At 46.4% G+C, this 13,459-nt stretch overlaps 1 protein-coding gene across 3 annotated transcripts in view; it reads right to left on the bottom strand.

Annotated features, from left to right (window-relative positions):
- The window catches only part of kidins220a (kinase D-interacting substrate 220a), a 52,110-nt gene that overhangs the window by 14,725 nt on the left and 23,926 nt on the right, over positions 1-13,459 (bottom strand). For all 3 annotated transcript variants that reach the window (XM_078289420.1, XM_078289419.1, XM_078289421.1), the window contains one exon: positions 12,999-13,161. In XM_078289420.1, the coding sequence (XP_078145546.1) occupies positions 12,999-13,161 (163 nt within the window). The remainder of the gene's footprint in view (positions 1-12,998; positions 13,162-13,459) is intronic.

A 13,459-nucleotide genomic window follows, 5' to 3' on the forward strand; every position in this document is an offset into this window, starting at 1 on the left:
ATTCATCACCAGAATGGGCCGCTCTTATCAGATGAATGAGGAGACTCCAGCAGGGAGCAGACATTTTTCTCATCTCTGCCTCCATTTCTCATTTGCTCCCTTCATCATTTTCTCAGTAGATGTCTTGCCTTTCTCTCCCCGCATCCCGCTTAACCTTCCCTCCTCCCTGATCGACCCCAACTCACCCCCCCCCCCCCCCCCCCCCCCTCCACCCCCTCCCAATCTGTGCGCTGGTATGCGCTGTTGAGAACGCTGGCTGACGAGCTGGGTATTTCCCTGGGACTGATCTGTTTTATTGAGTGAACAGAGGCTGGTCTTTCTGTGACTTGATTGGATGATTAGCACCATCGCCGCAGCACGCTAGCTACGCCAGGGTGAGGTCTACATCTGGCTAGGGCTCAACACACCACACTGTTAGCTGATAACCCAACTACCAGCTAACCTAATCCAGTTTACATGCCAGCCGAAATGGGCCCTCATCATCCTGGAAGTATCCTGACACAATGAGGCTCACATACCTCAGAGCATAGAAGAGACTGAAGTTGTTGCTCGGTGCCCAAACCTGAGCGGTGAAGACCTCAGAGGCCGGCTGCACTCATTTACCGTTTCCATCATTTATATTTTAGGCATTTAGCTGACATTCTTATCCAGAGGGCTTACAATGAGGGAACAGGTAGAGGTCTGGAGACTTAGTCAAGGGCATTTTGACAGGACAGATGGCTGTTGATGGACACATCTGCTGTTGCAGGGCTCGAACCTGTGACCTTGTGGTTACAGGGTGGTCTCTCTAACTGCATGTACAAGTCTGGCCAGAAATATGAAGGGGGGGGGGGGGGGGGGGTGATCCTTGAGAGTGGAATCTTCTCAGTATTTGGCATATTTTAGTACTTCACCATAGTTTTTTTACCCCTTTTTGCCAGGCATTTACATTTTGCTATAGTGTCTACATGGACGAGACACAGGTCTTAAGTGAAATCAACCAATCAGAGCTAGAGATGAGGGGTGGATCCCCAGTAAAGCCAGCCAATCGCAAACCCCAAAATGGCCTGTAAATTTGTGGGTGGAGGAGAAGTGCTGCAATATAAATTATTAAAAATACTCCTAAACAATTTTTACTGCAAAAAAATCCCCAGATGTGTTTCACAGATGCCATCTGTTGGCATAAAATTGCTGGGAAAGTGAAAAAATCCCCCTGAGCTTAATGTCCACCACCTAAGTCAGCTCCAGGCTCTGTGTCCCTCTCTCCCTCTCTCACACCACTCTTTCCCCAGTCATGTGTCATCCTCATGCAGAGAGAATGCCACTTCTCAGCAGACCAGACCGGCCCAGGTGGGTCTGTGTAACCCCCCCCCCCCACACCCCCACCCTCCACCCAACCACCCATATTGACGGAGACACACAGACAGAGACTGGGAGGCGAGTGTATCTGCGGTGAGAGGGGAGGACAGAGAGGCACAGCTGGGCTCCAGTGGACAAAGCCCTCTCAGTGTGTGTCTTCTATCAGAACCTTTAACCAGACCCAAAAGGTCAAGGAGGCTCCATGCTGGCACACAGATGAACCCCGCTCACGTGACCTCCACTGGGGAGGATGAGTGGGAGACTGGATGGACAGATGTTACCTACACACACACACATACACTAACGCAAGAAAACAGCACCAACAAAAAGGCATGAATGCCGATTCAAATGACGCCGACAAAAAAACAACTGTCCACTGTCCACCACAGACACCTGGACAGTCAGGATGGGGAAATTCAAAGGCATAGATGAAGGGCAGTGTGTGTGTGTCTGTGTGTGTGTGTGTGTGTATGTGTGTGTGTGGGGGGGGGTTGTGTGCGTGTTTGGTTCCTTTTCCCATGAACTGTATTAACCCATATACAGACTGAGAGAAGATTGTGCTTTTCCCCATCTCCAGCTGGCTTACTGCTGTTTATTTGTGGGTCTACAGACACAGACCAACAGGAGCCAGTGACTCACACACACACGCACACGCACACACGCACACACGCACACACGCACACACGCACACACACACACACACACACACAGGGCACTTCCTTTTTCTTTACAGAGAACACCCTCCAATGACTTTCTAAGGAATCTGGAGTCTTTTTATAGGACAATCTAACATAACTCAATGGTTTGTCTACACAGTTTAACTGCACTGTGCCAAAACTGAACATGGATCAAAATATCTGAACCTCACACTTGGAAGTTGCAGCAGTATCAGAAAGACACATTTGACTACATCAGATGTTTTGTCAGTAACTGTATTCAGCCCTGAATAATAAATAAATATTCTAATTGCCAATACTTAAAAATTACAAAGCTCAAGAAGTAGCCTATCTTGCTTCCTTATTAGTCAGTTGGTTTTGGGAAAGTCAGCCGAGTGCTAACATACAAAGTCACCCTGCACATGCAACAGTGCGGTCCAACAAGAAACTAGCTACAATTGTGCATACTTCGCTGACCTGTGTGTTTGCTCTGGCGTGCTGCAGTACCAACGCAAACATATAGTCGCACAGACAGCTGCATCTTCCAAAGACAACTAGGGGCTGGTGAGAGGAACGAGTCAAGGACATCCATCACACAGTTACACCCAGACAGACAGAACGAGAAAAAGAGAGAGAGAGAGAGAGAGAGAGAGTCAGAGGTCCATTCCTGACGTTCCCAGCTGACTGGTCAGACATGTCTGCCAGAGGCTGGCCAGACACAGAGAGTGGAGCTCACACTTCAATACTGGCCTTGTTAGGACAACGGTAGAGATCAGAGAGCACCAAGAATGAAGGATGGATGGATGAACTGATGGATGAAAGAATTATAGAAAGGGAAGCGAAGGAAGCAGGGAGGGAAGGAAGGAAGGACAGAAAAAATGACAGAAAAATGATTTACTAAAATATTGATTAACTGACAATTGATAAGCCTTTAGAGTGATACTGGCCAATGTTCCAGAACAAACAGTACCCATTAAATGACAACAGCAGTTTGTCAGTGAGGCCTAACCACTTCAAATGACATCCTTTGCAGTCAATTGATGATGAGTTGTTGGCCTTGGCATCAAGCAATTGACACTAATCGCTTCTGACACAGTCAGCCTTCCTCATAGTGAACAGATGAGACAGGCAAAATGAACAAAGCCATTCTTATCAGCAATCAGTCGCCAAATGACAAGATGGATGCTCTGGTTAGAGTGCCAAGGAAGCCGGCGTGTTACTTTTAAACAGACTGAGGACAAGCGAGATAAAGCGCGCCAGGCATCCCCGCAGCCGTTCCTACACAATGGGCCCATTGACAGGACCCGGCTTATAGCTGCAGCAGTACAGGCGCTTAGGCCCAGCCACTCTCTGTGTGGCGTGGCCACTGGGAGCTTTCTGAGCTTATCCAAATGCTAATAGGTCCCAAAGCCGACTGGAGCACAGCCTTTCTTCTCCTCTCAACCTCCCACATGCTGCAGCTGACGGGAAAGAGCAGAATTCATCTCTCTATCCCTTCCGCCCCATCATCCTCTCTATGGGTGCTGAATGTATGAATGTGCCACTTGACTTTGCTTTACAGCCGCCCTCTGTGCTTACGGACGGCATGCGCACACACAGCCACAAAGAGGTGGTCTCGCTGCCAAACATTTCCATAAAGGGGCCCAAAGAGAGATAGAGAGGGAGAGATGCCTACAGAACAGACAAATGCCTATACACATTTTGTTTGAGGAGCTCAAGAGAGTCAATGTCAGATACTGTTGTGACCAGTACAACAGTGTGTGGGCGAAGCAGCTAACTAGGCCCGGGTCCGGCACATTCCTCTCCTGGTCGGAGTCATGTCAGACCCGCTGGCACGCTGTCTGCCAAGCGTGTGGATGAACCCGGCGAGGCCCTCTCTGGGCAAACAGTGGACAGGCGGACAGAGCAGCAAGCTGGCGCGTGGACTCACAGCAGCAACACTGAGAGAGGTTATTGTTACAAGGGGAGCTGCCAAGGCCTCCACCACCCCAAAGGCAGAGAGGGAGAGCAAAAATATGTTTTCACTTTAGACGACGCCATGTTCTTTGTCTCCTTAAAATCCAGACGTATTTCCTTGATTTGAATCAAATGCTTCGAGTAATGTGCACACCCTCTCTCTCTGTCTCTCGTTCTGCTTTGCTCTCTCTCTCTCTCTCTCTCTCTCTCTGTCACACTCTGTCTCTTTTTCGCCACTTTCTCTGGGCAGTGCCAACTGACAACTTGTGGCAGTGTCTGCTTTCTATATACATTCGTGGCAGAGTTTAGTCCAATAATTGCAACTCTCATGTACTAAGCTGGACCTGTGCATCCCAAAGCAGACCGCAGAGACAAGCAGGCTAATGGGAAACACACCAGGCTGATAAAACCAAGCAGCTTCGGAGCGAGCGGCCTCTCGGTGAGACGGGCTCGGGACTCAGCGTTTCTCTGAAATGTTGATTAAACTCATGTGTAGCACCGAAACTGAGCCACCCTGTTCCAGACCCCAAAAACCTTAACTGAACCCTCCACTCTGAGTAACTAAGGCCCCATTCTTGACGAATATTAGAACACTAAACCTCAGCTTTGTGATTTATGTGCAAGGGGAGTGTTTGGAGCATCCTAGGGCCATGGCAGAGTTCGTTCATCCTGACACTAATTGCACCATGGAGTGCATATCAGAGCATGCGGTTGTTTGATAGCTGTAATGGCCAGTTGATATGCCGTATGATGCAGGGTTAAGCAGGGTGGACTGCTAAATTGAAGACACATCTGCTCTTCTGCAGGAGATAATACATCTGGCATGAGTCTGTTATGGACCTAAATTGCCCCAAAAAAGAGCAATGAATGTGACAAATAAAACTTGCAATTCTCAGGATGAAAACAGGCTGACCAGTTAACCTCCAGTCAAATTCACTAAGAAGTATGCATGAATCAAAACAAGACTCGAGAAGGATAGGGAGAATGTGAAAGAGCGCGCGAACATGGGAGAGAAAGAGAGAGAGACAAATAGACAGAGGAGGGGGAAGGATGTTGTATAAGGAAACTGAGTACCAATTCTTTGCGATTGCTCCTTCATTCCTCTTTGTGTACCAGTAAGAGACAGAGAGGAGTAAGCCTCGCCTTATTTTTAAGGACTTTCCTCAGAACTTAAAGCGCATCGCTCTAGAAATCCCAGCAGGAAAATCTGATAGCTAAATCCTTAAGATATACAGTGGCTGGCTGCATGATCACGTGCAGAATTAAAAGCTGCTTTAAAAGCGGAGATGGGGAAGAAAAGGACACTCATGATCCTTCACGATGCCTGGATAGGCTGGATAGGCTAATTCTTCTGTTCCGCCTGCCGAGGGCTCGCTCGCTTGCCTAGTCATTTTGGCATTTCCAAGAGTGGTTCACACACGCCACTCTTTCATCTCCATCCGGTCATCACACACACACGCACGCACACACGCACAGGGTCTGACCATTGAATTCTGAAGGGCCGCGACGTCAATGTCAGTTAGGAGTCCGATGTGCATGTTGTGTGTGTGTGTGTGTGTTGTGTGTGTGTGTAACTACGGGTCAAGTGTGCCCCAGGCCCCTTGGTGGCTGAGTGGCGAGCCTCGTTGTCCACTTAAAGGTCAGCGCTGACCCCCTTGCAGCCCTGCACTGCTATTTATAATCACCCCCCCACACACACCTTCCAGCAGTTCCAGCACAAAGAGACAGCAGAGCAGGAGAGATCAGCGATAAGGCTCAACTCCACAGAGAGACAGAAATTTAGATGTCTGCTTCTCTTCTCCTCTTTTCTCTCCATCCCCTCTCTCCCTCTCTGTCTCCATTTCTCTCCGCTTTCTTTATAAGTCCATCTCAGTGTCTGCTAGACATCATCGCATTTAAATGTTAATCCAACACTGTCGTCACCGACAGAGGACTCTATGACTAAAGAGCAGAGGGCAGACAGAGGTGTAGTAGAGGCTTCTAGTGCATTTCAAATGATTCTTTATGCTTTGTGCAAAAAAAAGGAACAGAGAGCAGTTCTCTTGTTTCAGACCAATTAGACTAATCCTTCAACCTCGGCTTACGAGCAGAAATGAAAGGGCTTTAAGGATTTGCTAACAAAGAATGCTGCATGACGTTCTTTCCGTCCTCACGTGGTCGGCTACACACACACACACAGACGCATTCAAACACTCACCTTGCTAGTGTACGCACACACACGCACACACACACACACACACCACCTCCCGTGTCACCTGTACACCTTGGCTGTGGCTGCTGTGTTTTTTACCATTTTGAGCAGCTCAGTGGGAGTTTGGTGGTGGAGCTGGCTGAGGCTGATTCATGCCTTAGTCACCACAGCCAAACACCTGAGGGATGGAGGAACGACGACATAGGATGAACACACACACACACACATGCAGACACACACACACATACACACTTAACAGATGGGCAGAATGGAACCAGCAGAGGACCACTCCCACTGTATAAACACAGCCATATGAGAGCCAGGGGGCAGTGTGTGTATTTGTGTGTGTCCGTGTCCGTGCGCAAGACCACCACCTGGACACAGTCCCACCTCGCTCCGAGCAGCAGCATCACCTGAGGCTTGGAACACACCTGAGACGTGGACACACCGACGGCAAAGACCTCTGACAGTAATCCTGCTGGTGTCTGATCTGATCCTGTACAGTATTCATACGCTGTAATTCCTTCACCTCGGTTTACCCCAGAGACCGGACTGTCCCGCCTCACTCTGCTCAATCTCTCTTTTCTTCTCACTCTCTCTTTTATCCCCCCTCTCTTATCTGTCTTATTCCACCCCTCTCCCTCCTCCATCTTAATCTCATCCCAACCGTACTTTCTTTTCTCTCCGTCTCTGTCTGTCTCTCCTATCTGCTGGTCAGTCAGGCGGTTTGTCAGCAAACTGGTGTGTAGACTCAATAAAGCAGCCCGTCTCCTATCGGGGACAGAGCCAGCGCTCTATTGGGAAATAGGTGGCTTCACACCAGCCTTTACAAATTCACACACGTTTTAGGGCCTCTTGGCAAATGGCGGCGCATTGAGCGATCGAATTACCGGTTTTACTCCGTCTTCCACTGAAATACCTCCTGGAGGGATTTAGCACAGGGACAATGGGCCCCCTCAGAGGAGACAGAGAGAGAGGGAAAAAACATTTTCTAGCGTTCGCCCGTGCATCCAGATTATAGACACTGGACGTGAACGTGATGGAAGTTCATATGAACAATAGGCCGTGTGGCGAAGAAAAAAAGACTTTTAATTTGAGGGCAGGAAAAGTTCAAAAGTATTCATCATAAGAAAAGAAAAGGATCTCGCCTTTTTTTTGTGGCCGGGTATTTAAGAGCTTATTAAAGGATTCCACATAAAGGGAATCACCCGCATGAGCTTTGGAACGGCGCTTTTATCCCGGCACGTAATTGCAACCAAATTACAATAATTGTGCCAATTAAAGTAATCCTGAATGAAGAGAGTGTCATCTTAATGTTTCAGTACTTGGGAGAAGAGTCTCTCTAATTATGACTGAATTGCCTGGCTACATATTCATTCAGTGTGCGATTAGTGAAAAAAAAAAGTTTTGAAGTGTCCGAGGAGTGCCTGGCTCCAGTCACGTCTCCGAGTAGGGGGATTGTTCAGCGGATGAATGCAGGATCAGGCCGACAGAACGGAGGGGAAGAGAGGTTGAAGGGAAGAGAGGAATAGCTGATTCTTCACACACCAAGAGACAGACAGAAACAGCGAGACCATTAAGAGCGCCATGATGGAGGCTTTCTGAGAAATACAAATAAAACAAAAACTGAAAAAATTATCGAAATCTTTTTTTTTTTTAAATACAAAATATTTGCAAACAGACATTGATGCTGCAATGAGAATGAAACAATAATGTTGCAAGTCCTAGACCATACTGGAGATAGAGACTGAATGAATAGCTCTGCCAAACAACACAGCTAGTCTATCTGACATACTGTATAGTGGGGGTAAAAAGGGTTAAAAAAAAAAAAAAACGCTAGAACAGAAGTGTAAAAACTATTTCTCTAACTAGTTCTCTGCAGCGTTCTGCTTCCTGTGCAGTGTGTGAATGTGTGTGTGCATATGCGTGTTTGTTGAACACAGCCCGCATCTCGGGGTCTGATTAATTACACTGATTCTCCGAGGAGTTGGGGGTGACATATGTTCTTGCACTGGTGTGAGAGCTAGGTGTGTGTGTGTGTGTTTGTATACTGTGTGTGTGTACAGTACGTGTGTGTTGCATGTATACCACATGTGCTAGGTGTATGTGTGATTTGAGGTGTGTGTGCGTGCATATGTTCAATCGCAAATGCATGTAGTGGCAAATAGTGTTTGTATGCGTGTGTTATCACAACTCTTGGTGTGTCTGTGCGTGCGTCCATGTAAGCGTGTTTGTGAGTGTATGCATGCGATAGTGTGTGTGTGTGTGTGTGTGTGTGTGTGTGTGTAGTGAAGAGGAGATTCAGGTGCGGCGCCAGAAACACACTCCTGTGTGCGGCGGGGGCATCCTGGCACAGACAGGGCACCAGATGTCAGAGCAGAGCAGGAACCTGCTCGGTGGACCAGTGACACTTTTTTTTTCTAGGGCTGAAAACGGGATCTGGGCGTCCAGGAATAAACTCTCGGAGGGGCCGACTCAACCCGCCCCCGCTCATCATCAGGTCCAAAAATGTTAACCCCTCAACCGAAACACAGAACTATTTCTCTTTTAAACAAGGCTCCCCTGACAAAAATATTGTAAACTCGACAAAACTAATAAGAAGATACAAACACTGACACTGAAACTGAATGCCTACCAATTAGAGAAACCATCCTTTAACCTGAAGGTGTGCCCAGAGAAGTCGAGTGATCAATTCCCCCGACCCTGGAATCACTTCAGAGATTTCTCTCCTGTGTCTCCCCTAACATGTCGCCCTCACTTCTTTCCCACTGTCTAAATAAAGAATAACAAGGAGGCACTTGAGCTGCCCAACGTCCCTCCATTGTTCCTCATTAATATGCAAAATTATGCAGCAAGGCGCTCCAAAAGCGAATCAGATCATCTACTCTATAAGGGGAGCCTGTGGTGCGAGTATGAAGTTTCTATCACGTATTGTTCCTGAGGTATGGTGTTCACAAGAATGTGTCTACATACACACACACACACACACACACACACACAAACAGACACACACAGACGCCACCATAATGACAAAATTTCCACTTCCTACTCGCCTCTTTGAAAAGATAGAGAAGGTCACAGGTTTGATCGCAACATCAGCCATGTGTCCTGTAAAAATGTCCTTCCGCAAAATCCTGACTCCCTACCTGCTCTCTCATTTATTCTACTCTGAAGAAGAGCATTAGCTAAATGCCTAAATGTAATGTAATGACTCTAAACAACATCAAGCAAATAAACATACAAAAAGCACATTAACAGTGTGGGAAATAGCAGTGCTGCTTTGAAGCAATAACCATGAAGAAGAAGGAGAGAGCTCGGCTAGCTATAGTCATTAACTTTCTAATAGCAACTAAAACAAGGAACAACTGACTCCTGAGAAGAGAGAAGAGATTGAGAAGCCAGAAATGACATCGCTGAACACGACAGGCACAAGGCTCCAGGCTCCAAATTCAATTTGCCGGTGATCAAAAGAACAGCATTCAAAACACGGATTCAGGGTTGTTAATTTGACAGCTACAAATATGAGGGCCTGTCCAAAACACTTCTTGTTTTGTTTTCTCTTCAATTTCTCTCAGTGTGTTAGACAGGGCACAACGCTGGCTCACTGCTCGAGGTGTAATTTGTAGTTTTCCCTGCAGAACTAGTGAGACAAACATGTTAGCCATGCTCTGTGTGTGCATGTGTGTGTATATGTGTGTAAGTGTGTGTAAGCTTGATTGGTTTGAGCCAATATCTCCTACAGACACTGCCATCTTTGTTACACAGTCTTTCCCCTGCTGCCCAGCATTAGGAGGTCTGGGCAGCCCCTGGTCTTACTGTTAATGATGGAAATCGCTGAGGTTATTAACCGATTACACATTCTCCATCAGATTAGAAGGCTGAACTGGCCCACTCCGGCTACAGGAATTACCGCTACACATTTCTCTTCTCGCCGTGTCCTACAATGACACTTCACAGCCCTTCACGCTGCCAGGGAAGTTGCTAAAAACAGCTTTTAGCCATTTTGACAGCATGTGTGTGAGATATGGGGGGAAGGCGGGCGAGTTTTTCTATTGCTCTTTCTTTTCCAGGAGGTCAGATACATGCTACAGTTATGGTGAAGAGAGTGACTGTCATCTTCATCTTTGAATATAGACTGACTCATTCATTGAAAGGCACTCTATGTCACGCACCTGATATCTGTCAATGGTTTATGGGTTAATTTAGTTTCAATTTATCAGGGTAGGTAGAACATATAATATACACTGAGACCATCTCTTGAATTTAAAGGAATTACCTCAAACATCTCTTGAATTTAAAGGAATTAACTCAAGCTATGATCAAAGCTGCATTTTATTTTTACCTTAAAAATGATGGAGATGGAAATAGAATTATGAATGCATATATACATCTGTAGATGTTGTGTAATGTGGCCTACTGGGCTGTAGTAAACCTCACGAAGAGAAGAGGAAAGGAAGAGCACTCTGCTTTGTGACTGAGATGCAGGGCGACAGTTGACCTATAAGGGGCTGACTCACCCCCACGTTCACTTCACCACTAATATATTCACTTAGTAACGCTCAGGGGATGTGCAGCTCCACTGTGTAAAAATGGCTGAGCACAACATCTTGCACACATGTATGCATGCTTACACACAAACAAAGCACACACACATTAGGCCTGAACAACTTTGGTCATGTGTTTTACTGATGACAGAACCAGACAAAAACACATACAGAATATCTAGACTTAAGCCCAACTCCGGTATAAAATAGAAGGGAAAAGACAGAAGTAACACATAACTAACCATAAGAATTAACTACTGGTTTAAGCAGGGGCAGGAATAGTTCGGCAGGTTGAACTTCAGCTACAAGATAAGAAGCTTGCTGTGTGTGTATGTGTGTGTGTTTGCGTGCTGACCACAGGGCAGCTGTTGAAAAGGAAAGCAAGGAGAAGTAGCTATCCATTTCTCAGGCAGACAGTCGAGCAGAGGGGGCCTGCGGTTCTGAGAGGCCAGTCAAGTGTCCATCCACCGCTAAGAGAAAAGGCCAAATAACTCACCCAGAAAAAAAGGAGGCCTGAAGAGCCTCAGATCACAAGAAAGAGGAAGAAAAGAGCAGAGAGACAGAGAGAGATAAAGATAGACAGAGAGAGGCCTGAGTCTTATCAGTAGTGGATCAGTGCGAGAGATAAGGCCTCTAGGTGAGGCGTCGTGTTTAGCCTATTCGAGGCTTCCTGTCATCATCATTAAGGCCGTTTCTCCGATGGCTACTGCAGTACACAGCAGCCATTTGGAGAGACATCCAATGAGGAGGGAGATAAAGAAAGACAGGACCGTTGGTCCAAAACAAGATCATTGCTACATTAGGTTTAGCGAGCAGTGTAAGTACAATCCCATGTTGTGGTAAAGACACCTGAATCTGAGACGTTTAGCCCATTCGGTTGGCTGTAGTAGTATCGCTGCACTTTAATGGCTGCCCAATTAATAAAGTGTAATCATATCTCGAAATTTTAGTTTTGACAATAATCATAGAATTTGGCCATATATGGAGGTTTCAGTGCATTTAATTTCCTTTAAAATGTCTGCTGTAGTTAAAAACAATATACAGTGCAGAAGTACAGTGAAATAATTTTGTTCAAATTATCAAGACTAATAATTGTGATAAATAATTGAGATCACCATCAGATAATTGATATCCAGCAAAATAATCATCATTATCAGTTTAGCCATAATCCTGCACTATTAGGGTTACACCCTTCTGACAAAAATTCTATCTCACACCTTGAACTCTCTCGTCCCCTCGTACGTTTCCCATGTAGCAATTTAACACCACCTGAATAAAGGGAGGATGTTGCCTATTGTCCTTTGAAAAACAAACAGCAAAAGCCGAGCCTAATGAGACAGTGGTGTGCCTTAGTGTTGGATGGGGGATGTGCTGCTGACTCTCGCTGGCTGACTGGCTGACAGTAAGTGTCTGTGACACTTCCCTGCCGCAGGAGTCCTAGGCGCTAGTGTACTGTGACAGAGTGCAACCTTTAAAGGCCAGCTACTGATGCACAACAGCACCCAAACCCAAAGACTCAGCCTGTGTCAGTATCCTTCTCCTCTTCTGTTGTGAGCACACCCAAAAGTATTCGTGGCAACGCACATAGAAATGCATAAACACAAATACGCACACACCTGACACTTTTCCTTTATTGTTCAACCAAACATGCCTAGGCCTGTCTCTTGTCCACTTAAAAGGGAAATGTGTCCCTTCTTGAATCAGGAGAATTATAGGCTATAATACAGTCATCATTTGCCTTATGCATTATGATCAGTTACAAAACCTGTTTGGCAGTTGCCAATCAGTGTGACACTCACAGCTACTGGCAGTAACTGCGCACTGATGAAATGGCCTGCATGGAAAAGAAGATCATCTACTGCCACCTACTGGTCAATGTTATTTCCATCAGTGATTCAAAGAGAGAGACTAATGAAAAATGTGATGCTGTATTATGTATTTCTCTTTTCTCTTGCTGCCCTCCAAAGGGATGTCAGAGCAGGTCAGCTGCAGAATACGCTGCAGGATTGTGTTGCTCAGGAACACTTCAGCAGAACGGATGCTTGCTGCCACAGGGGCGTAAACCTGGATCCTTCAGCTAAACTCCTTTGACCCAATTTCCATGGGGATCATTAAAGTTTTATCTTATCTTATCTTAAAGGATGGCCTCCCTCCTCAGTATGCCACCATGCTGCCCCAGGTAGGGAAAGAGAGAGAGAGAGAAAGAAAGAAAGAGAAAGAATAAGAGGAAGTGTACATGTGTGTGTGTAAGTCTCATAGATGAGAGAGAAGGAATGACAGAAAGAGATTGTATGTGTATGTGTGTGTGTGTACCTCTCATAGATGGTCTTGAGTGTGACCTGGTCAGAGACTCCGTCGGTCTCTTCCAGGAAGAGGATGAGCCAGGATGTCCTATAAGGCCACTCCTCCGTCAGGTTGATCCACGACGCCAGCCGGTCCCAGTTGAAGATGATCTGATTGGCCCGCAACAGACGGCCTGCCAACAATGATGCAGAGGATTGGTTGCCTGTCAGTGACCTACTCTGTGTCCCGCCGCATCAAGACACCTCAAACATCCAACTTGAATGAGAAAAAAACGCTTTTCCTAATTTACTCTGTTGGTTAATAATCCTTCCAAAGTAGCGGAAGGCGGTTGTAGCCTGGGGGGTTACAGAAGTGGGCTTGTGACTGGAAAGTTACCAGTTCGAATCCCTGGAAAACCTGGGTGGGGAAAATGAACGAGGAACCCTTGTAGTTCCCCATTCCTCAAAAACTACTGTCAAGGTATCATGAGC

The sequence above is a fragment of the Centroberyx gerrardi genome, chromosome 17 (assembly GCF_048128805.1).
Source record: "Centroberyx gerrardi isolate f3 chromosome 17, fCenGer3.hap1.cur.20231027, whole genome shotgun sequence".
Lineage (NCBI taxonomy): Eukaryota > Metazoa > Chordata > Actinopteri > Beryciformes > Berycidae > Centroberyx > Centroberyx gerrardi.